General features: G+C 49.7%; 5 protein-coding genes across 5 annotated transcripts; all 5 read left to right on the top strand.

The window, feature by feature from the left end:
- Nucleotides 1-1,085: 1,085 nt before the first annotated feature.
- Nucleotides 1,086-3,165, top strand: LOC140251039 (T-cell surface glycoprotein CD8 alpha chain-like). Its single transcript, XM_072334272.1, has 4 exons — nucleotides 1,086-1,131; nucleotides 1,708-2,073; nucleotides 2,668-2,757; nucleotides 2,915-3,165. Exons 1-4 carry the CDS (start codon nucleotides 1,086-1,088, stop codon nucleotides 3,163-3,165), a joined length of 753 nt encoding a protein of 250 aa, XP_072190373.1.
- Nucleotides 3,166-5,604: 2,439 nt separating this feature from the next.
- Nucleotides 5,605-9,423, top strand: LOC140251040 (uncharacterized). Its single transcript, XM_072334273.1, is given in 6 exon segments — nucleotides 5,605-5,650; nucleotides 6,219-6,584; nucleotides 6,867-6,959; nucleotides 8,494-8,676; nucleotides 8,679-8,790; nucleotides 9,342-9,423. Coding segments are annotated over 6 exon segments (882 nt in total).
- A 1,979-nt stretch (nucleotides 9,424-11,402) lies between these two features.
- On the top strand, nucleotides 11,403-13,765 carry LOC140251042 (T-cell surface glycoprotein CD8 alpha chain-like). Its single transcript, XM_072334275.1, has 6 exons — nucleotides 11,403-11,448; nucleotides 12,025-12,393; nucleotides 12,676-12,768; nucleotides 13,179-13,259; nucleotides 13,417-13,536; nucleotides 13,752-13,765. Exons 1-6 carry the CDS (start codon nucleotides 11,403-11,405, stop codon nucleotides 13,763-13,765), a joined length of 723 nt encoding a protein of 240 aa, XP_072190376.1.
- A 2,438-nt stretch (nucleotides 13,766-16,203) lies between these two features.
- On the top strand, nucleotides 16,204-20,010 carry LOC140251043 (uncharacterized). The gene is given in 6 exon segments (XM_072334276.1): nucleotides 16,204-16,249; nucleotides 16,819-17,178; nucleotides 17,461-17,553; nucleotides 19,083-19,265; nucleotides 19,268-19,379; nucleotides 19,929-20,010. Coding segments are annotated over 6 exon segments (876 nt in total).
- Nucleotides 20,011-22,211: 2,201 nt separating this feature from the next.
- Nucleotides 22,212-24,293, top strand: LOC140251044 (T-cell surface glycoprotein CD8 alpha chain-like). The gene is made up of 4 exons (XM_072334277.1): nucleotides 22,212-22,257; nucleotides 22,834-23,199; nucleotides 23,796-23,885; nucleotides 24,043-24,293. The coding sequence occupies exons 1-4, from the start codon at nucleotides 22,212-22,214 to the stop codon at nucleotides 24,291-24,293; spliced, it is 753 nt and encodes a 250-aa protein (XP_072190378.1).
- The last annotated feature ends 2,513 nt before the right edge of the window (nucleotides 24,294-26,806 follow it).

Consider the following 26,806-nt stretch of genomic DNA (forward strand, 5'->3'; position numbering starts at 1 on the left):
TTTCAAAGAGAAAAAGCTGATCTGCTTTAAGCTGAAACCACAAACACCAAAACCTCCAAAAAAAAAAAAAAGCGTTCACAGTGGCTTTCCTTACTCACCAAAATGCTTTGAGGCCCAATCAAATGAGCCCAGCAATAGCCAATTTTGGCCCATTTGCTCACAAAACAGCACTTGCACCACACAGCATTACCTGGTTTCTGGCATCCAGGAACAGGGACACATTTGCAAAACAGGAATACAGCAACACATCACAAATAACAGCAGAGCCAGGAAAGAACAACAGAAGACACAAATAACACCAGCACAGGGAAACTGTCGCTACTGTATGTGCAAAGCTGCAGGAAGCCCAGCACTTACCAACGTGTGAGTGGTCACCTGGAGGCAGCAGCAAGGGCCCACAGTGTTGAGGCATAGCAGGGTGTTTTTTGGCAGGGCGGAAGTCCCTGTGGTTGTAGAACAAAAACACGAGAATTTAAATTAAGAAAAGAATAAACGTGCGTGAGTCTGGGACATGGGGCTGCAGAGATGGCTGCCACATCACAGACCTCCTGCCCTGCACACAGCAGCTTCTGCACAGAAACCGTAAAGAGAACAGCTGAGCTGGAGCACTCATCTACATGTCAGCAATGCATGGACCCAGAGATGAGAAGTGCACATGGATCAATCTGAAAATAGATGAAAACACACTAAAATCTCCTGCATCAAACACAACATGCAACCCACGTCCTTCTTATTGGCAAATGTGGACAGGATGGGAGTGCCCCAAATGGCGGAGAACCAGCAGATTCTGGTGGCTGATTTGATTTCAAGCAGGACCATAGTCAGTATGAATCTCAACTTAAGACACTGCAGCAAAATCTCTGAGGAACCACTAAAGGCAACGCTATCACAATAAACAAGCCCAAGTTCTGGATCACAGATGAAGAGCTGCAGAAATCATTTCTCACTGTTTCACCTCAGATGCTGAACACGGACTGCACACAGAAGAGGGTCCTGATGACATCACATCCTCTCCTATAAGTTACGCTGCCTCCAAAGCTCCGTGAGAAAGATCAGCCGTGCTGCGCTGCACCGCCCCGAGGACGATGGCCGGCTCTCCTGCACTGCTCCTCCTGCTCAGCCTGGGGCTCTGTGAGTATGGAAGCGGGCTGACGGGGCACCTGTGTGGGAGGAAGGAGGACAGTGGGGGAAGGCATTCCGCATGCACCACGTCCAAGACAATGGACAACAGCAAACACAGGGAAAGAAGGGGCAAACCCAAAGGATGGAATTCAGGGCTGCTCAGGGACTGCGCAGGGAAGCGGGAGCAGTGGGACTGCAGCGCGATACGCAGCAGGAACAGAGCCTGTTCAGAATGGTGCTGCTGGAGGGGATGGGAATGGTTGAGAGGGGGCACGGGGCAGTTGTTGGTGGGAAATCACCTGGCAAAGAACCTGATAAGGGGCAGCAGTCAACACAAGGCAGCTGAAGGGATTCTCTCAAGGCCAGCATCCATCTCGGGAGTCTGGCGCTCCCAATGCTCAGTCCCCAGGGACTACAGCACAGCACAGAAGTGTGCTGAACATCGAACCCTCCATCCACATTCACCCTTACATCCCACCTACCTCCCTACCACACTCCGCACAGGCAGGGAAGAGCCCTGCACAACGGTCCCAGGAGCTCTTCCTGAGCAGCACCTGAGGGGACATGGCCGACTTCTGCCCACAGGCTGCACCAGCGCACAGAGACAGAGGGATGCAGTGGTGGTCAGTTTCAACAGGAATATGAAACACCCCCAGCAGGGACAGCGGCTGGAGCTGCAGTGCCGGACATCCAGAACCACATGGGGAGCCTCTTGGGTCCGCCTGGACAACAGCGGCAACCTTCACTTCATTGTCTCCAGTAATTCTCCATACAACAAAGTCTTTCATGATTATAAGAGAATATCTCAGCGCTTCGAGGTATCATGGAGAGATAGCTCTTATTGGCTGGTGGTGAAGTCCTTCTCAGGACAGGACCAGGGGATCTATTTCTGCGTCACCAACGTCAACCAGGTGCTGCACTTCAGCTCTGGACAACCCGTCTTCTTCCCAGGTCAGCAACAGCTTCACCCACCTCGCTTACACCCAGCTCCCCTGCCCGCGCCTTCTCAACCCGGCCCATCGCCCACACTCCCCATGGCCCTGCTTCTTTCCCAAGCCATCTCATCACACAGGCACTGCTCCTCCTCATACAGGCTCCCTGCCCAGCAGCTCCGCTCATGGTACCGGCCCTGCCCAAACACAGAGATGGTCGCACAGCCCAGAGCCACTTCCCCATCCCATCGGTAGCTCTGAGGGATGAGAGTTAAAATGCCATAAAGATACCACCTCCACACAAAATGCATCAGGCCCATCAAGTCCCAATAGACATCATATGCTGAAAGTACCTCAAAAAAGAAACTCAGAATCCCCCATGACTCTCAGAACATGTTTTATAACAGAGATAACAAAGAGCTCACACAAACTGAGTTGACAGATAACAAATTAGGAGCCCAGTTCCCTCAGTACCAGGGCTGTGCAGCATATGAAAGCATCACAGTTCCAACAGATCCTATAAATGTTCTTTCTCTGCTGGTCATGTCCTGGCACAGGCAGGGGGAAGCTCTTCTGTCATACCTCTCTGTATGCTCTTATTCCTTCTTTCCAGTCACAACAACAGCAGCACCCACCACAACCACAGCCACCACCCAGAGCAGCCTGGTCACCAAGAACAGCTCAGAACATGGTCTGGATGCAGGTAACCCAGCTGTGGGGAGGCAGGGGCTCTGCCAGCAGTGCTGCTTTGAGCAGAAGAGCCCAAATTAAAGCCTCTGCTGACTACAGGCATTTCTGGATGCAGGCGGATGTCTGCAACTGGCCCTTTCTCCTTTCTCCTCTCTCCTTTCTTCCTGCAGGATCAAGCCATGAGAACACACCACAGTTCTGCCATGATACAGTCATATGGGTTAACCTGGCTGGCACCTGCCTCCTCCTGCTCCTCACTGCCATCACCATCAACATCGCGCACTGCCAAAGTAAGTCACACCCTGACACCCTGCAGAGCTTCCTGGAGCCTCACACCACAGAGCACAGCCCGCTCCTGCAGGGAATGGGCTCCCTGCTGATTGCCCTCACGCAGCCATTGGCAGGACACAGGGAATGCTGAAGGATCACACCTAGAACACTTTTACAGATTTCCCGCATCATTATCTTTAGATTCAGAAACCTTCATCACATTTTACACTTGCAGATAAGAAGGTATAGACAGGCATTAGTAGAATTACACACAGAAATTGTAAATGGACAAGAAATGACAAACTGTGTTGACTCTCCCATCCTGAAATCACCATATTGGGGTTGAAATTGCCAAAATCCAAACCATTACTCAGCCATTTAATTCAGCTTTTTCACACTGATCAACATTACTAGTGAAGATGCATCAGCTGCATTAACTTCTGCAGCAAGCAGCACTGATGCTGAAGGAGAAACTGTTACACAACATCTGCATTTTCTGGTAAATTTCTGGCTCATCACTGTAATTCACTGAAAGCAATCCACAGTACTGACAGGGAAACAAAAAGGGGGGAGAATCATGGAGGGAGGTCTACCCTGATGGGCTCTAAGTCAGCTTACAGCCAACACAGGGCCTTTAACAGATGCTGCCTTAAGGCAGAAATCAGTATTCTCATTCATTGTTGTCAAACCTCAATTTCAAAAGCAGGATTACGATTTAAGAGCAAATTCAGAAATCTTCATTGATATTTTTAGTTCCTCCTTGCTAAAGTGATCAGATGCACACATGCTAACAGCAGGAAGCATCAGCAGGGCTGAAATCAGCACAGCCACGCGTCACACATGCTCACCACAAGTCCATCCCTTGCAGGACCGAGCTCACCGTAAGCAAGCAGTGCTGCGTGGCTGCTCAGCAGAAGGCACACAGGTGTCCTCCTCCAGCACCGCCCTGATCCCAGCAGCAACACACACAGCTGCCCTGATGGAGCGCGGCCATTTGCATGATCCTTCTCTGCGTACACATCAATCTCAGCCAAAACTCAGTTCTCACACCCCAGCCTACCTCTCATTCCCAAGGTATTCCCTCTTAAAAGCTTCTAATTCTTAATGCTCTCAGTTTTTTTTTCTTAGGTTTTGTTCACAGTTCTCAAATAAAAGAATGTTTCAAATAAAAGAAATCTACTCCAGCTATATTCAAATATATTTCTCTTTCTGTCCAGGGATCCATGGTGGGAAATCCCTCCCACTTTTCCAACTGAAATCCCCACAGCAAGCACCAAGATCACTCATCTCAATCTCACATCCACCTGAGCCCTGTTCCAAATCCTCTCAGGCTACCCCTTACCTCCAGGATTTTGTCTACATTCTCCACAGCCATCTCATTGAATATTGTTTAACATGAATAAACTAAATACAGACCAATTTCAGCACAGCCTCTACATATACTAAACAGTGATGCCTCTGTTTTTAAAGGCAGGTGAGGACTCAGCATGACCTTGTATCAATGTATCTGAAACATCACAGTTTAACCTTGGCTGACCTTAGTTACCCCATTCCAGAAGGCTTCACAGTGGCCTTCTTTACTCACCAAAATGCTTTGAGGCCCAATCAAATGAGCCCAACAATAGCCAATTTTGGCCCATTTTCTCACAAAACAGCACTTGCACTACACAGCATTTCCTGGTTTCTGGCATCCATGAACAGGGGGCACATTTGCAAAACAGGAATACAGCAACACATCACAAATAACAGCAGAGCCAGGAAATAACAACAGAAGACACAAATAACACCAGCACAGGGAAACTGCCGCTACTGTATGTGCAAAGCTGCAGGAAGCCCAGCACTTACCAACGTGTGAGTGGTCACCTGGAGGCAGCAGCAAGGGCCCTCAGTGCTGAGGCATAGCAGGGTGTTTTTTGGCAGGGCGGAAGTCCCTGTGGTTGTAAAACAAAAACACGAGAATTTAAATTAAGAAAAGAGTTAGTTTGCGTGAGTCTGGTACATGGGGCTGCAGAGATGGCTGCCACATCACAGACCTCCTGCCCTGCACACAGCAGCTTCTGCACATAAACTGTGAAGAGAACAACTGAGCTGAAGCACTCGGCTACATGTCAGCAATGCATGGACCCAGAGATGAGAAGTGCACATGGATCAATCAGAAAATAGATGAAAGCACACTAAATCTCCTGCATCAAACACAACATGCAACCCACGTCAATGGCATGGGACTTATCCTTCTTATTGGCAAATGTGCACAGGATGGGAGTGCCCCAAATGGCGGAGAGACTGCAGATTATGGTGGCTGATTTGATTTCAAGCAGGACCCCAGTCAGTGTGAATCTCAACTGAAGACACTGCAGCAAAGTCCCTGAGGAACCATTAAAAGCAACGCTATCACAATAAACGTGCCCAAGTTCTGGATCACAGATGAAGAGCTGCAGAAATCATGTCTCACTGTTTCACCTGAGAGGCTGAACACGGACTGCACACAGAAGAGGGTCCTGATGACATCACATCCTCTCCTATAAGTTATGCTGCCTCCAAAGCTCAGTGAGAAAGATCAGCCGCGCTGCGCTGCACCGCCCCGAGGACGATGGCCGGCTCTCCTGCACTGCTCCTCCTGCTTAGCCTGGGGCTCTGTGAGTATGGAAGCGGGCTGACGGGGCACCTGTGTGGGAGGAAGGAGGACAGTGGGGGAAGGCATTCCCCATGCACCACGTCCAAGACAATGGGCAACAGCAAACACAGGGAAAGAAGGGGCAAACCCAAAGGATGGAATTCAGGGCTGCTCAGGGACTGCGCAGGGAAGCGGGAGCGGTGGGACTGCAGCGTGATACGTAGCAGGAACAGAGCATGTTCAGAATGGTGTTGCTGGAGGGGATGGGGAAGGGGAGAGAGGGGGCACGGGGCAGTTGTTAATGGGGAATTATCTGTCATAGAAGCTGGGAAATGGCAGCAGCCCACACAAGGCAGCTGAAGGGCTGCTCTCAAGACCACCATCCATCTCGAGAGCCCGGAGCTCCCAATGCTCAGTTCCCAGGGACTCCAGCACAGCACACAAGTGTGTTAGACATCGATCCCTCCCTCCACATTCAATCTCACAGCCCACCTGCCCGCCAAGCACCAGCAGGGAAGAGCCCTGCCCAAAGGCCCTGGGAGCTCTTCCTGAGCAGCACCTGAGGGGACATGGCCAACTTCTGCCCACAGGCTGCACTGGCACCCAGGGACAGAGGGATGCAGTGGTGGTCAGTTTCAACAGGAATATGAAGCACCCCCAGCAGGGACAGCGGCTGGAGCTGGAGTGCTGGAGAAACAAAACCTCCTGGGCAGTCTCCTGGATCCGCCTGGACAAGGATGGGAATCTTCACTACATTCTCTCCAGTAATGGTTCCAATACCAGCACCGTCCAAGGGGGTGAAATGACATCTCCACGCTTTGAGGTAACATGGACAGAAAACACTTGTAGGCTGGTGGTGAAATCCTTCACTACAGAAGACGAGGGGATCTATTTCTGCATCAACTACAACAACCCAGTGCGGTACATCAGCTCGGGACAACCCGCCTTCTTCCCAGGTCAGCAACAGCTTCACCCACCTCGCTTACACCCAGCTCCCCTGACCGTGCCTTCTCAACCCGGCCCATCGCCCACATTCCCCATGGCCCTGCTTCTTTCCCAAGCCGTCTCATCACACAGCCACTGCTCCTCCTCATACAGGCTCCCTGCCCAGCAGCTCCACTCGCGGTATCAGCCCTGCCCAAAGAAAAAGGTCCTACAACGTCACCCCATGTACTGGAAGGGCTGAACAAAAGCTCATCTGTTTTAACACTGTGTATCCACACAATTCTTCCTTCCAGGCAGATCAAGAGCTTCACCCATTACACTCACTGCCACCACCCAGAGCAGCCAGGTCACCATGAAGGACATCTCCCGGCACAGACCAGGTCCAGGTAACTCAGCTGTGGGGAGGCTGGGACTCTGCCTGCTGTGCACTGTCTGGATGGCCAGGCCCATAGGGCTGTGGTCAATGGAGTTAAATCCAGTTGCTGGCCAGTCACGAGTGGTGTCCCACAGGGCTCATTCCTGGGGCCACCTCTTTTTGACATCTTTATTAATAATCTTGATGTGGGGATTGAGTGCACCTTCAGAACATTTGCAGACAGCACCAAGTTGAGGAGGAGTGTTGATCTGCCAGAAGGGAGAAAGGCAAAACAGAGGGACTGGACTGCATAGACTGGATCGATGAGCCAAGGCAAACTGTGAGTTTCTATAGGACCATGTGTAGGGTTCTGCATTTTGGTCAGAATAGCCCCAGGCAACCCTACAGGCTGGAGGAAGAGTGGGTGGAAAGCTGCCTGATGAAAAGGGACCTCAGTATGCTGATGGACAGTTAGCTGAATATAAGCCAGCAGTGTGTCCAGGTGGCCAAGAGGGCCAATGGCATCCTGGCATGTATCAGGAATGGTGTGGAGAGCAGGACTAGGGAAGTCATCCTGTCCCTCTACTTGGCATTGGTGAGGCCTCAACTCGAGTACCGTGTTCAGTTATGGACACCTCAATACAGAAAGAACATTGAGGTGCTTGAACAGGTCCAGAGAAAGGCAACAAGGCTTGTGAAGGGCTTGTAGAATATGTCATATGAGGAGAGACTGAAGGATCTGGGGCTGTTTAGTCTGGGGAAAAGGAGGCTGAGGGGAAACCTTAGTGCTCTCTTCCAGTACCTGAAAGGTGATTGCGGCAAGAGTGGGGCTGGTCTCTTCTCACTGTTGACAGGTGACAGGATGAGAGGAAATGGCCTCAAGTTGCATCAGGGGAAGATTAGGATGGATATCAGGAAAAACTTCTTCACATACAGGGTTGTTAAGTACTGGAATGGGCTCCACAGGGAGGCAGTTGAATCCACATTCCTGAATGTGTTTAAAAACTGTCTGTTTGTGGTGCTCAGGGACATGATTTAGCAGGAGGGTTGTTAGAGTTAGGGTACTATGGTACGGTAGAGGTTGTCCTGATGGTCTTGAAGGTCTTTTTCCACCTGAGCAATTCTATGATTCAACGATTCTATGATCCCACAATTCCATCCTTCATCCTATCTTTCATCCCACTTGGGGTGACCTAAAACTCAAAGCATGTCAAGTTATGTGTCACACCAAAGCAAGGGATTGCATTTTGGCATAATGCTGGTTTTAAGCCTCAGCAGGGAATATGAGAAGTCTTCTGGCCATATGTCTGATCCCTCAGTGCCCCAGGACAAAGCTGACAGCAGCAGCCCACAGCTGAGGATGTCACCTGAGGACGTGTCTGATCCCCACCTCTCTCTCTGTGCCCTGGAGAAGACCTCTCCTCATCTACACCTACTGCCAGCCTCAATCAGAGCCTCAACGATCGCATTCCTGTAGGACCTCCCGATAGCTCTGCCACAGCAGGACATATCTCCAAGCAGGAGGTCAGTATCTTGACATTCCCCTCTCTCCTTTCTTCCTGCAGGAACAAACAATGAGAACACACCACGTTTCTGCCATTACATAGTCATATGGGTTAACCTGGCTTGCTCCTGCCTCCTGCTCCTCACTGCCATCACCATCACCATCACGCACTGCCAAAGTAAGTCGCACCCTAACACCCTGCAGAGCTTCCTGGAGCCTCACACCACAAAGCACAGCCCGCTCCTGCAGGGAATGGGCTCCCTGCTGATTGCCCTCATGCAGCCATTGCATGTCCAGGACACAGGGAATGCAAAAGGAGAGCTCTCAAAAACCTTTCCCAAGTTTTCCTTATCTCTAGGTACAGTTCCAGATATATTTAATACATTCTTCACTGTCAGACAATAACTGAAAACACAGAAACATTCTACAAGGCTGCATTGCCTCTACCAACCTGAAATCCAGAAATCAGAGTTGTAAGAAGCAGAACCAAAAGCACTGTGAAATAACAGGAGAAACATGCATAAGAACATATTCTGCAAAGCCAAATGCCAATGCTAACAAAAGCAGCTTAAGCTATAGCCAGTTTACCTCCTTAATTAGACACTTTCTGAGGCTGCTTTGCTGACAGCAGTGATGTTACACCTCTGGGAAGGCAAAAGGTTTTGGCACAACTTTGTCTGAAATCTTTAATTTGCCCTGAGAATAGAGCCAGTGCAAAGTTATGCTTGAGTGCCAGCATTTCCCTTTTCCCCCACCAGTTAAAATTAAGGCTGCGATTGAAGAGGAAATTCTGACGCTTTCAGTCAACTCTCAGTTCTACCTTTACCAAAGAAAATCTAATGATCTACCTGCACAAAAGAGATGGATGATCAAAACCAGCCACATCTCACACTCTGTTGTCACTTGCAGGACCGAGCTCACCGTAAGCAAGCAGTGCTGCATCTGTGCTCAGCAGAAGGCACACGGGCGTCCTCCTCCAGCACCGCCCTGATCCCAGCAGCAACACACAGCTGCCCTGATGGAGCACGGCCATTTGGATGATCCTTCTCTGCCTACACATCAATCACAACCAAAACTCAGCTCTCATACCCCAGCCTACCTCTCACTTTGAAGGTCTTCCCAGTTAAACACTTCTAATTCTTAATGCTCTCAGTGTGTTCTTTGGTTTCACTGACAGTTTTCAAATAAAAGAATGTTTCAAATAAAAGAAATCAACTCCCAGCTACATTCAAATATATTTCTCTATCTGACCAGGGATCCATGGTGGGAAATCCCTCCTAATTTTCCATCTGAAACCTCCATAGCAAGCACTCACCCCAGCAAGATCGCTCATCTCAAACTCAGATCCTCCTGAACCCTATTACAAAACATCTCAGACTCTCCGTTCTCACCAGGATTTGTCTATATTCTCCACAGCCATGTCTAATAGATTCATTCTTTAAGAAATTTAAATACAGACCAATTTCACCATATCCTCTACATTAAACTGTGATGTCTCTGTTTTTAAAGGCAGGAAGACCACCCAAACCAAAGAGATGAGAGCTCATCTCTCTTTCCCAACTCCCTGAGTTGCACCATCAGTGCACTCACGTCCTCCTGAGCCCTGTTCCAAATCCTGTCAGACTCTCCCTTCCCTCCAGGACTTTGTCTATATTCTCCTCAGCCATATCTCATTGATTATTGTTTAACAGAAATAAACTAAATACAGACCAATTTCACCAAACCTCTACAAGTACTAAACAGTGATGCCTCTGTTTTTAGAGGCAGGAAGAACTTCCAAACCTCAGAGCTCATCACGCCTTACCAACTCTCTTAGTATCACCATCAGTGCTGCTGATGGTTGCTGCTCAGCAAGTGAGGACTCAGCATGACCTTATATAAATGCATCTGAAACATCACAGTTTAACCTTGGCTGACCTTAGTTACCCCATTCCAGAAGGCTCCACAGTGGCTTTCCTTACGCACCAAAATGCTTTGAGGCCCAATCAAATGAGCCCAGCAATAGCCAATTTTGGCCCATTTGCTCACAAGGCAGCACTTGCACCACACAGCATTTCCTGGTTTCTGGCATCCAGGAACAGGGGGCACATTTGCAAAACAGGAATACAGCAACACATCACAAATAACAGCAGAGCCAGGAAATAACAACAGAAGACACAAATAACACCAGCATAGGGAAACTGCCGCTACTGCATGTGCAAATCTGCAGGAAGCCCAGCACTTACCAACGTGTGAGTGGTCACCTGGAGGCAGCAGCAAGGGCCCTCAGTGCTGAGGCATAGCAGGGTGTTTTTTGGCAGGGCGGAAGTCCCTGTGGTTGTAGAACAAAAACATGAGAATTTAAATTAAGAAAAGAGTTAGTTTGCGTGAGTCTGGTACATGGGGCTGCAGAGATGGCTGCCACATCACAGACCTCCTGCCCTGCACACAGCGGCATCTGCACAGAAAGGATAAAGAGAAGAGCTGAGCTGAAGCACTCAACTACATGTCAGCAATGCATGGACCCAGAGATGAGAAGAGCACATGGATCAATCTGAAAAGAGAAGAAAACATAATAACTCCTGCATCAAACAAAACATGCAGCCTATGACAATGGAACAGGTCTTATCCTTGTTATTGGCAAATGTGGACAGGATGGGAGTGCCAGAAATGGCGGAGAAACAGCAGATTGTGGTGGCTGGTTTGATTTCAAGCAGGACCATAGTCAGTGTGAATCTCAACTGAAGACACTGCAGCAAAATCCATGAGGCACCAATTAAAACAATGCTATAACAAAAAACCAGCCCAAGATTTGGGTCACAACTGAAGTTCTTCAGAAAGCTTTTCTCACGCTGTTCCACCACAGAGGATGAACCCTGGCTCTTCACAGAAGAGGGTCCTGATGACATCACATCCTCTCCTATAAGTTACGCTGCCTCCAAAGCTCAGTGAGAAAGATCAGCCGCGCTGCGCTGCACCGCCCCGAGGACGATGGCCGGCTCTCCTGCACTGCTCCTCCTGCTCAGCCTGGGGCTCTGTGAGTATGGAAGTGGGCTGACGGGGCACCTGTGTGGGAGGAAGGAGGACAGTGGGGGAAGGCATTCCCCATGCACCACGTCCAAGACAATGGGCAACAGCAAACACAGGGAAAGAAGGGGCAAACCCAAAGGATGGAATTCAGGGCTGCTCAGGGACTGCGCGGAGAAGCAGGAGCGGTGGGACTGCAGCGCGATACGCAGCAGGAACAGAGCCTGTTCAGAATGGTGTTGCTGGAGGGGATGGGGAAGGGGAGAGAGGGAGCACGGGGCAGTTGTTGGTGGGGAATCACCTGGCAAGAAGCTGATAAGGGTCAGCAGCCCACACAAGGCAGCTGAAGGGCTGTGCTCAAGGCCAGCATCCAACTTGGGAGCCTGGCGCTCCCAATGCTCAGTCCCCAGGGACTCCAGCACAGCACACAAGCATGCTGGACATCAATCCCTTCCTGCACATTCAGCCTCACTGCCCACCTACCTGCCAGCCATGTACTGCACCAGCAGGGAAGAGCCCTGCACAAAGGCCCCAGGAGCTCTTCCTGAGCAGCACCTGAGGGGACATGGCTGACATCTGCCCACAGGCTGCACCATCGCCCAGGGACACATGAACACAATGGAGGCCAGGTTCTTTGATAGGAATATAAAGCACCCCCAGCAGGGACAACGTGTGGAGCTGGAGTGCCTGCATTACGAGAGAAACAGACCCATCTTCTGGATCCACCTGGACAAGAGTCAGAAACTTCACTTCATTGTCTCCAGTACCCAATCTTATTCAAACACACTGCAAGAGGGTGAGAAAAAATCAACAAATTATGAGGCGTTCTGGAGAAGAAACACCCTTCGGCTGGTGGTGAAGTCCTTCTCGGCACAGGACCAGGGAACCTATTTCTGCGTCACCAACGTCAACCAGGTGCTGCACTTCAGCTCTGGACAACCCGCCTTCTTCCCAGGTCAGCAACAGCTTCACCCACCTCGCTTACACCCAGCTCCCCTGCCCGTGCCTTCTCAACCCGGCCCATCGCCCACACTCCCCATGGCCCTGCTTCTTTCCCAAGCCGTCTCATCACACAGCCACTGCTCCTCCTCATACAGGCTCCCTGCCCAGCAGCTCCGCTCATGGTACCAGCCCTGCCCAAACACAGAGCTGGTCGCACAGCCCAGCGGCACCTATAAGGGATAGGAGGAAGCTCTTCAGCTGTACCTTGCTGAGTTCACTTATTTCTTCTTTCCAGTCACAACAACAGCAGCAACCATTGCACCCACGGCCACCACCCAATGTAGACAGGTCACCAAGAAAGACATCTTCTGGCACAGCCCAAATCCAGGTAACAATCTGCAGGGAGGCAGACACTCTGCCAGCAGTGCTGAATTGCTTGCAACAGCGTGAATTAAAGGCTGCGCTGACTGCAGGCATTTGGGGACGTGAGGACAAGAGAAAGCCTTAATCTTTCTAAGAGCAGCAAATGAGGGCGTGAAACCACCTAAAGAGCTCAGAATTTCTGAGGGTGCTGGGAAGAAACTCTGAGCCCACAGCCCTCAGATTTCATGGCTGAGCAGCTCAGCAATGGAAGCAGACCTCACATCAGAGTGTCACAGCATCACAGGAAAAAGTGGGCCCTACGGAGACCCCCCAATGCTGGCCATTATGTTCATCTATGCCCGGCAGGAGGGGGAGAAGGCTGTTCTGTTGTCTCTCACAGTATTCATCCATTTTTCCATCCACTCGCAACAACAGCAGGACACATCGCACCCACTGCCACCACCCAGAGCAGCCCAGTCACCAAGAGGAACAGCTCAGAACATGGTCTGGATGCAGGTAACCCAGCTGTGGGGAGGCAGGGGCTCTGCCAGCAGTGCTGCTTTGAGCAGAAGAGCCCAAATTAAAGTCTCTGCTGACTACAGGCATTTCTGGATGCAGGCAGATGTCTGCAAATGGCCCTTTCCCCTTTCCTCTCTCACCTTTCTTCCTGCAGGATCAAGCCATGAGAACACACCACAGTTCTGCCATGATACAGTCATATGGGTTAACCTGGCTGGCACCTGCCTCCTCCTGCTCCTCACTGCCATCACCATCAACATCGCGCACTGCCCAAGTAAGTCACACCCTGACACCCTACAGAGCTTCCTGGAGCCTCACACCACAGAGCACAGCCCGCTCCTGCAGGGAATGGGCTCCCTGCTGATTGCCCTCACGCAGCCATTGGCAGGACACAGGGAATGCTGAAGGATCACACCTAAAACACTTCTCCAGAATTCCCTCATCATTAGCTTGTGGTTCTGAAACCTACATCATATTTTACACTTGCAGATAAGAAGGTATAGACAGGCATTATTAGAACCATATAGGGAAAATGTAAATGTAAGCTGACAAGAAATGACAAACTGTGTTGGCACTGCCATCCTAAAATCACCATATTTGTGTTGAAACTGCCAAAATCCAAACCATTACTCAGCCATTTAATTCAGCCTTTTCGCCCTGATCAACATTACCAGAGAAGATGCATTAGCTGCATTAATTTCTGCAGCGAGCAGCACTGATGCTGAAGGAGAAACTATTACACAACAGCTGCATTTTCTGGTAATTTTCTGGCTCAACACTGTAATTCACTGAAAGCAATCCAGAGTACTGACAGGGAAACAAAAAGGGGGGGATAATCATGGAGGGAGATCGTTCCTGATGGGCTCTAAGTCAGCTTACAGCCAGCACAGGGCCTTTAACAGATGCTGCCTTAAGGCAGAAATCAGTATTCTCATTCATTGTTGTCAAACCTCAGTTTCAAAAGCAGGATTGCGATTTAAGAGTAAATTCAGAAATCTTCATTGATATTTTTAGTTCCTCCTTGCTCAGGTGGTCAGATCTTCCCACACCAACAGCAGGAAGCATCAGCAGGGCTGAAATCAGCACAGCCACGCGTCACACGCGCTCACCACAAGTCCATCCCTTGCAGGACTGAGCTCACCGTAAGCAAGCAGTGCTGCGTGGCTGCTCAGCAGAAGGCACACAGGCGTCCTCCTCCAGCACCGCCCTGATCCCAGCAGCAACACACACAGCTGCCCTGATGGAGCGCGGCCATTTGGATGACCCTTCTCTGCCTACACATCATTCTCAGCCAAACCTCAGTTCTCATACCCCAGCCTACCTCTCATTCCCAAGGTCTTCCCTCATAAAAGCTTCTAATTCTTAATGCTCTCAGGTTTTTTTCTTAGGTTTTCTTCACAGTTCTCAAATAAAAGTATGTTTCAAATAATGGAAATCAACCCCAGCTATATTCAAATATATTTCTCTATCAGACCAGGAATCCATGGAGGGAAATCCCTCCCACTTTTCCAACTGAAATCCCCACAGCAAGCACCAAGATCACTCATCTCAATCTCACACCCTCCTGAGCCCTGTTCCAAATCCTCTCAGGCTACCCCTTCCCTCCAGGACTTTGTCTACATTCTCCACAGCCATATCTCATTGATTCAATGTTTAACATGAATAAACTAAATACAGACCAATTTCAACATACCCCCTGCATACATTATACTATGATGCCTCTGTTTTTAAAGGCAGGAAGAACTTCTAAACCTGAGAGCACATCAGTCTTAAACCAACTCTCAGTAGCACCATCAGTGCTGCTGATAGTTGCTGCTCAGCAGGTGAGGACTCAGCATGACCTTGTATAAATGCATCGGAAACATCACAGTTTAACCTTGGCTGATCTTAGTTACCCCATTCCAGAAGGCTCCACAGTGGCTTTCCTTACTCACCAAAATGCTTTGAGGCCCAATCAAATGAGCCCAGCAATAGCCAATTTTGGCCCATTTTCTCACAAAACAGCCCTTGCACTACACAGCATTTCCTGGTTTCTGGCATCCAGGAACAGGGGACACATTTGCAAAACAGGAATACAGCAACACATCACAAATAACAGCAGAGCCAGGAAAGAACAACAGAAGACACAAATAACACCAGCACAGGGAAACTGTCGCTACTACATGTGCAAAGCTGCAGGAAGCCCAGCACTTACCAACGTGTGAGTGGTCACCTGGAGGCAGCAGCAAGGGCCCTCAGTGCTGAGGCATTGCAGGGTGTTTTTTGGCAGGGCGGAAGTCACTGTGGTTGTAGAACAAAAACACAAGAATTTAAATTAAGAAAAAAATAACCATGTGTGAGTCTGGGACATGGGGCTGCAGAGATGGCTGCCACATCACAGACCTCCTGCCCTGCACACAGCAGCCTCTGCACATAAACCATAAAGAGAACAGCTGAGCTCGAGTACTCAGCTACATGTCAGCAACGCATGGACCCAGAGATGAGAAGTGCACATGGATCAATCCGAAAATAGATGAAATCATACTAAATCTCCTGCATCGAACACAACATGCAACCCACACCAATGGCATGGGACTTATCCTTCTTATTGGCAAATGTGGACAGGATGAGAGTGCCAGAAATGGCGGAGAACCAGCAGATTCTGGTGGCTGATTTGATTTCAAGATGGACCACTGTCAGTGTGAATGGAAACTGAAGACACTAAAGCAAAATCCCTGAGGCACCATTTAAAACAATGCTATAACAATAAACCAAACCAAGATTTGGGTCACAACTGAAGTTCTTCAGAAAGCTTTTCTCACACTGTTCCACCACAGAGGATGAACCCTGGCTCTTCACAGAAGAGGGTCCTGATGACATCACATCCTCTCCTATAAGTTACGCTGCCTCCAAAGCTCCGTGAGAAAGATCAGCCGCGCTGCGCTGCACCGCCCCGAGGACGATGGCCGGCTCTCCTGCACTGCTCCTCCTGCTCAGCCTGGGGCTCTGTGAGTATGGAAGCGGGCTGACGGGGCACCTGTGTGGGAGGAAGGAGGACAGTGGGGGAAGGCATTCCCCATGCACCACGTCCAAGACAATGGGCAACAGCAAACACAGGGAAAGAAGGGGCAAACCCAAAGGATGGAATTCAGGGCTGCTCAGGGACTGCGCAGGGAAGCGGGAGCGGTGGGACTGCAGCGTGATACACAGCAGGAACAGCCTGTTCAGAATGGTGTTGCTGGAGGGGATGTGGTAGGGGATAGAGGTGGCACGGGCAGTTGTTAGTGGGGAATCACCTGGCAAAGAAGCTGGGAAATGGCAGCAGCCCACACAAGGCAGCTGAAGGGCTGCTCTCAAGACCACCATCCATCTCGAGAGCCCGGTGCTCCCAATGCTCAGTCCCCAGGGACTCCAGCACAGCACACAAGCGTGCTGGACATCGATCCCTCCCTCCACATTCACCCTCACAGCCCACCTCCTGCCACGCATCACAACAGCAGGGAAGAGCCCTGCACTAAGGCCCCAGGAGCTCTTCCTGAGCAGCACCTGAGGGGACATTGCCGACTTCTGCCCACAGGCTGCACCGGCACCCAGGGACAGAGGGATGCAGTGGTGGTCAGTTTCAACAGGAATATGAAGCATCCCCAGCAGGGACAGCGGCTGGAGCTGGAGTGCTGGAGAAACAAAACCGCCTGGGCAGTCTCCTGGATCCGCATGGACAAGGATGGGAATCTTCACTACATTCTCTCCAGTTATGGTAACAATAAATTCCAAGGGGATGAAAGTACATCTTCTCGCTTTGAGGTACCATGGACAGAAAACACTTGTAGGCTGGTGGTGAAATCCTTCAGTACAGAAGACGAGGGGATCTATTTCTGCATCAACTACAACACCCCAGTGCGGTACATCAGCTCTGGACAACCCGCCTTCTTCCCAGGTCAGCAACAGCTTCACCCACCTTGCTTACACCCAGCTCCCCTGCCCGTGCCTTCTCAACCCGGCCCATCGCCCACACTCCCCATGGCCGTGCTTCTTTCCCAAGCCGTCTCATCACACAGCCACTGCTCCTCCTCATACAGGCTCCCTGCCCAGCAGCTCCACTCACAGTACCAGCCCTGCCGAAAGACAGAGGTCCTACAAAGTCACCCGATGTACTGGAAGGAATGAACAAAAGCTCATCTGTTTTAACTCTGTGTATCCACACAATTCTTCCTTCCAGACACATCAAGAGCTTCACCCATTACACTCACTGCCACCACCCAGAGCAGCCACGTCACCATGAAGGACATCTCCCGGCACAGACCAGGTCCAGGTAACTCAGCTGTGGGGAGGCTGGGACTCTGCCTGCTGTGCACTGTCTGGATGGCCAGGCCCATAGGGCTGTGGTCAATGGAGTTAAATCCAGTTGCTGGCCAGTCACGAGTGGTGTCCCACAGGGCTCATTCCTGGGGCCACCTCTTTTTGACATCTTTATTAATAATCTTGATGTGGGGATTGAGTGCACCTTCAGTACATTTGCAGACAGCAACAAGTTGAGGAGGAGTGTTGATATGCCAGAAGGGAGAAAGGCAAAACAGAGGGACCTGAATAGACTGGATTGACGACCAAGGCAAACTGTGAGTTTCTATAGGACCATGTGTAGGTTTCTGCATTTTGGTCAGAATAGCCCCAGGCAACCCTACAAGCTGGAGGAAGAGTGGGTGGAAAGCTGCCTGATGAAAAGGGATCTCAGTATGCTGATGGACAGTTAACTGAATATAAGCCAGCAGTGTGTCCAGGTGGCCAAGAGGGCCAATGGCATCCTGGCATGTATCAGGAATGGTGTGGAGAGCAGGACTAGGGAAGTCATCCTGTCCCTCTACTTGGCATTGGTGAGGCCTCAACTTGAGTACCGTGTTCAGTTATGGACACCTCAATACAGAAAGAACATTGAGGTGCTGGAGCAGGTCCAGAGAAAGGCAACAAGGCTTGTGAAGAGCTTGTAGAATATGTCATATGAGGAGAGACTGAAGGATCTGGGGCTGTTTAGTCTGGGGAAAAGGAGGCTGAGGGGAAACCTTAGTGCTCTCTTCCAGTACCTGAAAGGTGATTGCAGCAAGAGTGGGGCTGGTCTCTTCTCACTGTTGACAGGTGACAGGATGAGAGGAAATGGCCTCAAGTAGCATCAGGGGAAGATTAGGATGGATATCAGGAAAAACTTCTTCACATACAGGGTTGTTAAGCACTGGAATGGGCTCCACAGAGAGGTAGTTGAATCCACATTCCTGAATGTGCTTAAAAACTGTTTGTTTGTGGTGCTCAGGGACATGCTTTAGCAGGAGGGTTGTTAGAGTTAGGGTACTATGGTATGGTAGAGGTTGTCCTGATGGTCTTGAAGGTCTTTTTCCACCTGAGCAATTCTATGATTCAACGATTCTATGATCCCACAATTCCATCCTTCAACCTATCTTTCATCCCACTTGGGGTGACCTAAAACTCAAAGCATGTCAAATTATGTGTCACACCAAAGCAAGGGATTGCATTTTGACATAATGCTGGGTTTAAGCCTCAGCAGGGAATATGAGAAGTCTTCTGGCTACATGTCTGATCCCTCAGTGCCCCAGGACACAGCTGACAGCAGCAGCCCACAGCTGAGGATGTCACCTGAGGACATGTCTGATCCCCACCTCTCTCTCTGTGCCCTGGAGAAGACCTCTCCTCATCAACACCTACTGCCAGCCTCAATCAGAGCCTCAACGATCGCATTCCTGTAGGACCTCCCGATAGCTCTGCCACAGCTGGACATATCTCCAAGCAGGAGGTCGGTATCTTGACATTCCCCTCTCTCCTTTTTTCCTGCAGGAACAAACAATGAGAACACACCACGTTTCTGCCATTACATAGTCATATGGGTTAACCTGGCTTGCTCCTGCCTCCTGCTCCTCACTGCCATCACCATCACCATCACGCACTGCCAAAGTAAGTCGCACCCTAACACCCTGCAGAGCTTCCTGGAGCCTCACACCACAAAGCACAGCCCGCTCCTGCAGGGAATGGGCTCCCTGCTGATTGCCCTCATGCAGCCATTGCATGTCCAGGACACAGAGAATGCAAAAGGAGAGCTCTCAAAAACCTTTCCCAAGTTTTCCTTATCTCTAGGTACAGTTCCAGATATATTTAATACATTCTTCACTGTCAGACAATAACTGAAAACACAGAAACATTCTACAAGGCTGCATTGCCTCTACCAACCTGAAATCCAGAAATCAGAGTTGTAAGAAGCAGAACCAAAAGCACTGTGAAATAACAGGAGAAACATGCATAAGAACATATTCTGCAAAGCCAAATGCCAATGCTAACAAAAGCAGCTTAAGCTATAGCCAGTTTACCTCCTTAATTAGACACTTTCTGAGGCTGCTTTGCTGACAGCAGTGATGTTACACCTCTGGGAAGGCAAAAGGTTTTGGCACAACTTTGTCTGAAATCTTTAATTTGCCCTGAGAATAGAGCCAGTGCAAAGGTATGCTTGAGTGCCAGCATTTCCCTTTTCCACCACCAGTTGAAATAAAGGTTGCGACTGGGGAGGAAATTCTGACACTTTCAGTCAACTCTCAGTTCTTCCTTACCAAAGAGATCAAATGCTCTACCTGCACAAAAGAGATGGATGATCAAAACCAGCCACATCTCACACTCTGTTGTCACTTGCAGGACCGAGTTCACCGTAAGCAAGCAGTGCTGCGTGGCTGCTCAGCAGAAGGCACACAGGCGTCCTCCTCCAGCACCGCCCTGATCCCATCAGCAACACACACAGATGCACTAATGGGGCGCGGCCATTTGGATGATCCTTCTCTGCCTACACATCAATCACAACCAAAACTCAGCTCTCATACCCCAGCCTACCTCTCACTTTGAAGGTCTTCCCAGTTATACACTTCTAATTCTTAATGCTCTCAGTGTGTTCTTTGGTTTCACTCTGTTTTCAAATAAAAGAATGTTTCAAATAAATGAAATCGACTCCCAGCTACATTCAAATATATTTCTCTATCTAACCCGGGATCCATGGTGGGAAATCCCTCCCAGTTTTCCAACTGAAACCTCCCCAGCAAGCACCAAGATCGCTCATCTCAAACTCAGATCCTCCTGAGCCCTGTTACAAAACATCTCTTGCCTCCCTCCAGGATTTTCTCTACATTCTCCACAGCCATGTCTCATTAATTATTGTTTAACAGAAATCAACTAAATATACACCAATTTCACCATAGCCTCGACATTAAACTCTGATTCCTCTGTATGTAAGGGCAGGAAGAAGCCCCAAACCAAAGAGATGAGAGCTCATCTCTCTTTCCCAGCTCCCTCAGTTGCACCATCAGTGCTGCTGATGGTCGCTGCTCAGCAGGTGAGGACTCAGCATGACCTTGTATAAATGCACCTGACACATCACCGTTTCTCCATGGCTGACCTTCCTGCACGCAGAGAAGCTCCTTAGGTGGGAGCTCACCTGCAGTGCCCACAGCTTCAGATCAGGATTTTTCCTACTTTGGTGACAATGCTGCTGAAAGGCAGACGCAGCTCAATGCAGCACCTCATGAGACAACTTCAGCCATTCACAAGGCATGCCCACAGCTTCAGCTCCTGCACCACGTTCCTCCAACAGGTGTGAAACCATCAGTGCACTCCCCAGAGCTCCTGATCTCATTGCAAAGGCAGCATGGATTCTGCTTGAATTGAGAAGAATAAACTGACAATGGAAGGAGCTTGCACAAGCACCAGAGGCGTCCAGATAGGAAATGGACTGTGGCCGTTAAGTCCAGTGTTCACACTTGCTTGAAGGGATTTTAGGACACAGATACCTGGGATGTAATTTACTCAATGAAATTTTTCTTCTATTTACATTTCAAAGAGAAAAAGCTGATCTGCTTTAAGCTGAAACCACAAACACCAAAACCTCCAAAAAAAAAGGGTTCACAGTGGCTTTCCTTACTCACCAAAATGCTTTGAGGCCCAATCAAATGAGCCCAGCAATAGCCAATTTTGGCCCATTTGCTCACAAAACAGCACTTACACCACACAGCATTACCTGGTTTCTGGCATCCAGGAACAGGGGACACATTTGCAAAACAGGAATACAGCAACACATCACAAATAACAGCAGAGCCAGGAAATAACAACAGAAGACGCAAATAACACCAGTACAGGGAAACTGTCGCTACTGCATGTGCAAAGCTGCAGGAAGCCCAGCACTTACCAACGTGTGAGTGGTCACCTGGAGGCAGCAGCAAGGGCCCTCAGTGCTGAGGCATAGCAGGGTGTTTTTTGGCAGGGCGGAAGTCCCTGTGGTTGTAGAACAAAAACACGACAATTTAAATTAAGAAAAGAGTAAGTTTGCGTGACTCTGGTACATGGGGCTGTAGAGATGGCTGCCACATCACAGACCTACAGCCCTGCACACAGCGGCATCTGCACAGAAAGGATAAAGAGAAGAGCTGAGCTGGAGCACTCGGCTACATGTCAGCAATGCATGGACCCAGAGATGAGAAGTGCACATGGATCAATCTGAAAATAGATGAAAACACGCTAAAATCTCCTGCATCAAACACAACATGCAACCCACGTCAATGGCATGGGACTTATCCTTCTTATTGGCAAATGTGGACAGGATGGGAGTGCCCCAAATGGCAGAGAGACTGCAGATTATGGTGGCTGATTTGATTTCAAGCAGGACCCCAGTCAGTGTGAATCTCAACTTAAGACACTGCAGCAAAATCCAGGAGGAACCACTAAAGGCAACTCTATCACGATAAATGAGCCGAAGTTCTGGATCACAGATGAAGAGCTGCAGAAATCATGTCTCACTGTTTCACCTCAGATGCTGAACACGGACTGCACACAGAAGAGGGTCCTGATGACATCACATCCTCTCCTATAAGTTACGCTGCCTCCAAAGCTCAGTGAGAAAGATCAGCCGCGCTGCGCTGCACCGCCCCGAGGACGATGGCCAGCTCTCCTGCACTGCTCCTCCTGCTCAGCCTGGGGCTCTGTGAGTATGGAAGCGGGCTGACGGGGCACCTGTGTGGGAGGAAGGAGGACAGTGGGGGAAGGCATTCCCCATGCACCACGTCCAAGACAATGGGCAACAGCAAACACAGGGAAAGAAGGGGCAAACCCAAAGGATGGAATTCAGGGCTGCTCAGGGACTGCGCAGGGAAGTGGGAGCGGTGGGACTGCAGCGCAATACGCAGCAGGAACAGAGCCTGTTCAGAATGGTGTTGCTGGAGGGGATGGGAATGGTTGAGAGGGGGCATGGGGCAGTTGTTGGTGGGAAATCACCTGGCAAAGAACCTGATAAGGGGCAGCAGCCAACACAAGGCAGCTGAAGGGATTCTCTCAAGGCCAGCATCCATCTCGGGAGCCTGGCGCTCCCAATGCTCAGTCCCCAGGGACTACAGCACAGCACAGAAGTGTGCTGAACATCGAACCCTCCATCCACATTCACCCTTACATCCCACCTACCTCCCTACCACACTCCGCACAGGCAGGGAAGAGCCCTGCACAACGGTCCCAGGAGCTCTTCCTGAGCAGCACCTGAGGGGACATGGCCGACTTCTGCCCACAGGCTGCACCAGCGCACAGAGACAGAGGGATGCAGTGGAGGTCAGTTTCAACAGGAATATGAAGCACCCCCAGCAGGGACAGCGGCTGGAGCTGCAGTGCCGGACATCCAGAACCACATGGGGAGCCTCTTGGGTCCGCCTGGACAACAGCGGCAACCTTCACTTCATTGTCTCCAGTAATTCTCCATACAACAAAGTCTTTCATGATTATAAGAGAATATCTCAGCGCTTCGAGGTATCATGGAGAGATAGCTCTTATTGGCTGGTGGTGAAGTCCTTCTCGGCACAGGACCAGGGGATCTATTTCTGCGTCACCAACGTCAACCAGGTGCTGCACTTCAGCTCTGGACAACCCGCCTTCTTCCCAGGTCAGCAACAGCTTCACCCACCTCGCTTACACCCAGCTCCCCTGCCTGTGCCTTCTCAACCCGGCCCATCGCCCACACTCCCCATGGCCCTGCTTCTTTCCCAAGCCATCTCATCACACACAGGCACTGCTCCTCCTCATACAGGCTCCCTGCCCAGCAGCTCCACTCATGGTACCGGCCCTGCCCAAACACAGAGATGGTCGCACAGCCCAGAGCCACTTCCCCATCCCATCGGTAGCTCTGAGGGATGAGAGTTAAAATGCCATAAAGATACCACCTCCACACAAAATGCATCAGGCCCATTAAGTCCCAATAGACATCATATGCTTAAAGTACCTCAAAAAAGAAACTCAGAATCCCCCATGACTCTCAGAACATGTTTTATAACAGAGATAACAAAGAGCTCACACAAACTGAGGGGACAGATGAGAAATTAGGAGCCCAATTCCCTCGATACCAGGGCTGTGCAGCATATGAAAGCATCACTGTTCCAACAGATCCTATAAATGTTCTTTCTCTGCTGGTCATGTCCTGGCACAGGCAGGGGGAAGCTCTTCTGTCATACCTCTCTGTATGCTCTTATTCCTTCTTTCCAGTCACAACAACAGCAGCACCCACCACAACCACAGCCACCACCCAGAGCAGCCTGGTCACCAAGAACAGCTCAGAACATGGTCTGGATGCAGGTAACCCAGCTGTGGGGAGGCAGGGGCTCTGCCAGCAGTGCTGCTTTGAGCAGAAGAGCCCAAATTAAAGTCTCTGCTGACTACAGGCATTTCTGGATGCAGGCAGATGTCTGCAACTGGCCCTTTCCCCTTTCCTCTCTCTCCTTTCTTCCTGCAGGATCAAGCCATGAGAACACACCACAGTTCTGCCATGATACAGTCATATGGGTTAACCTGGCTGGCACCTGCCTCCTCCTGCTCCTCACTGCCATCACCATCAACATCGCGCACTGCCCAAGTAAGTCACACCCTGACACCCTGCAGAGCTTCCTGGAGCCTCACACCACAGAGCACAGCCCGCTCCTGCAGGGAATGGGCTCCCTGCTGATTGCCCTCACGCAGCCATTGGCAGGACACAGGGAATGCTGAAGGATCACACCTAAAACACTTTTCCAGATTTCCCGCATCATTAGCTTGTGGTTCTGAAACCTTCATCACATTTTACACTTGAAGATAAGAAGGTATAGACAGGCATTAGTAGATCCATATAGGGAAAATGTAAATGTAAATGGACAAGAAATGACAAACTGTGTTGACGCTGCCATCCTGATGTCATCATATTGGGGTTGAAACTGCCAAAATCTAAACCATTACTCAGCCATTTAATTCAGCCTTTTCACCCTGATCAACATTACCAGTGAAGATGCATCAGCTGCATTAATTTCTGCAGCAAGCAGCACTGATGCTGAAGGAGAAACTGTTACACAACATCAGCATTTTCTGGTAAAGTTCTGGCTCATCGCTGTAATTCACTGAAAGCAATCCAGAGTACTGACAGGGAAACAAAAAGGGGGGGAGAATCATGGAGGGAGATCGACCTTGATGGGCTCTAAGTCAGCTTACAGCCAACACAGGGCCTTCAACAGATGCTGCCTTAAGGCAGAAATCAGTATTCTCATTCATTGTTGTCAAACCTCAATTTCAAATACAGGATTACGATTCAAAGGCAAATTCAGAAATCTTCATTGATATTTTTAGTTCCTCCTTGCTCAAGTGGTCAGATCTTCCCACACCAACAGCAGGAAGCATCAGCAGGGCTGAAATCAGCACAGCCACGCGTCACACGCGCTCACCACAAGCCCATCCCTTGCAGGACCGAGCTCACCGTAAGCAAGCAGTGCTGCGTGGCTGCTCAGCAGAAGGCACACAGGCGTCCTCCTCCAGCACCGCCCTGATCCCAGCAGCAACACACACAGCTGCCCTGATGGAGCGCGGCCATTTGGATGACCCTTCTTTACCTACACATCAATCTCAGACAAAACTCAGCTCTCATACCCCAACCTATCTCTCACTTCCAAGGTCTTCCCTCTTAAAAGCTTCTAATTCTTAATGCTCTCAGTTTTTTTTCTTAGGTTTTCATCACAATTCTCAAATAAAAGAATGTTTCAAATAAAAGAAATCAACTCCAGCTATATTCAAATATATTTCTCTTTCTGATCAGGGATCCATGGTGGGAAATCCCTCCCACTTTTCCAACTGAAATCCCCACAGCAAGCACCAAGATCACTCATCTCAATCTCACACCCACCTGAGCCCTGTTCCAAATCCTCTCAGGCTACCCCTTACCTCCACGATTTTGTCTACATTCTCCACAGCCATCTCATTGAATATTGTTTAACATGAATAAACTAAATACAGACCAATTTCAGCACAGCCTCTACATATACTAAACAGTGATGCCTCTGTTTTTAAAGGCAGGAAGAACTTCCAAACCTGTGAGCTCATCAGTCTTAAACCAACTCTCTCAGTAGCACCATCAGTGCTGCTGATGGTTGCTGCGCAGCAGGTGAGGATTCAGCATGACCTTGTATGAATGCATCTGAAACATCACAGTTTAACCTTGGCTGACCTTAGTTACCCCATTCCAGAAGGCTCCACAGCGGCCTTCTTTACTCACCAAAATGCTTTGAGGCCCAATCAAATGAGCCCAGCAATAGCCAATTTTGGCCCATTTTCTCACAAAACAGCCCTTGCACTACACAGCATTTTCTGGTTTCTGGCATCCAGGAACAGGGGACACATTTGCAAAACAGGAATACAGCAACACATCACAAATAACAGCAGAGCCAGGAAATAACAACAGAAGACACAAATAAGACCAGCACAGGGCAACTGCCGCTACTGCATGTGCAAAGCGGCAGGAAGCCCAGCACTTACCAACGTGTGAGTGGTCACCTGGAGGGCCCTCTGCCTACACATCAATCACAACCAAAACTCAGCTCTCATACCGCAGCCTACCTCTCACTTTGAAGTTCTTCCTAGTTATACAGTTCTAATTCTTAATGCTCTCAGTGTGTTCTTTAGTTTTACTCTGTTTTCAAATAAAAGAATGTTTCAAATAAAAGAAATTGACTCCCAGCTACATTCAAAGATATTTCTCTATCTGACATGGGATCCATGGTGGGAAATCCCTCCTAATTTTCCATCTGAAAACTCCCCAACAAGCACCAAGATCGCTCATCTCAAACTCAGATCCTCCTGAACCCCGTTACAAAAGATCTCAGACTCTTGCCTCCCTCCAGGATTTTCTCTACATTCTCCACAGCCATGTCTCATTGATTATTGTTTAACAGAAATCAACTAAATACAGACCAATTTCACCATAGCCTCTACATTAAACTCTGATGCCTCTGTATGTAAGAGCGGGAAGAAGCCCCAAACCAAAGAGATGAGAGCTCATCTCTCTTTCCCAGCTCCCTCAGTTGCACCATCAGTGCTGCTGATGGTCGCTGCTCAGCAGGTGAGGACTCAGCATGACCTTGTATAAATGCACCTGACACATCACCGTTTCTCCATGGCTCACCTTCCTGCACGCAGAAGAGCTCCTTAGGTGGGAGCTCACCTGCAGTGCCCACAGCTTCAGATCAGGATTTTTCCTACTT

The sequence above is a fragment of the Excalfactoria chinensis genome, chromosome 4 (assembly GCF_039878825.1).
Source record: "Excalfactoria chinensis isolate bCotChi1 chromosome 4, bCotChi1.hap2, whole genome shotgun sequence".
In the NCBI taxonomy this organism is placed as follows: domain Eukaryota; kingdom Metazoa; phylum Chordata; class Aves; order Galliformes; family Phasianidae; genus Excalfactoria; species Excalfactoria chinensis.

Excerpts from the sequence above, each read along its gene's own strand:
- LOC140251039 (XM_072334272.1), top strand. The coding sequence starts at position 1,086 with ATGGCCGGCTCTCCTGCACTGCTCCTCCTGCTCAGCCTGGGGCTCT. Across the intron at positions 1,132-1,707 it reads CCTGCTCAGCCTGGGGCTCT|GCTGCACCAGCGCACAGAGA; the intron begins GTGAGTATGGAA and ends TTCTGCCCACAG. Across the intron at positions 2,074-2,667 it reads ACAACCCGTCTTCTTCCCAG|TCACAACAACAGCAGCACCC; the intron begins GTCAGCAACAGC and ends CCTTCTTTCCAG.
- LOC140251042 (XM_072334275.1), top strand. The coding sequence starts at position 11,403 with ATGGCCGGCTCTCCTGCACTGCTCCTCCTGCTCAGCCTGGGGCTCT. Across the intron at positions 12,394-12,675 it reads ACAACCCGCCTTCTTCCCAG|TCACAACAACAGCAGCAACC; the intron begins GTCAGCAACAGC and ends TCTTCTTTCCAG. Across the intron at positions 13,260-13,416 it reads AGAACATGGTCTGGATGCAG|GATCAAGCCATGAGAACACA; the intron begins GTAACCCAGCTG and ends TTCTTCCTGCAG.
- LOC140251044 (XM_072334277.1), top strand. The coding sequence starts at position 22,212 with ATGGCCAGCTCTCCTGCACTGCTCCTCCTGCTCAGCCTGGGGCTCT. Across the intron at positions 23,200-23,795 it reads ACAACCCGCCTTCTTCCCAG|TCACAACAACAGCAGCACCC; the intron begins GTCAGCAACAGC and ends CCTTCTTTCCAG. Across the intron at positions 23,886-24,042 it reads AGAACATGGTCTGGATGCAG|GATCAAGCCATGAGAACACA; the intron begins GTAACCCAGCTG and ends TTCTTCCTGCAG.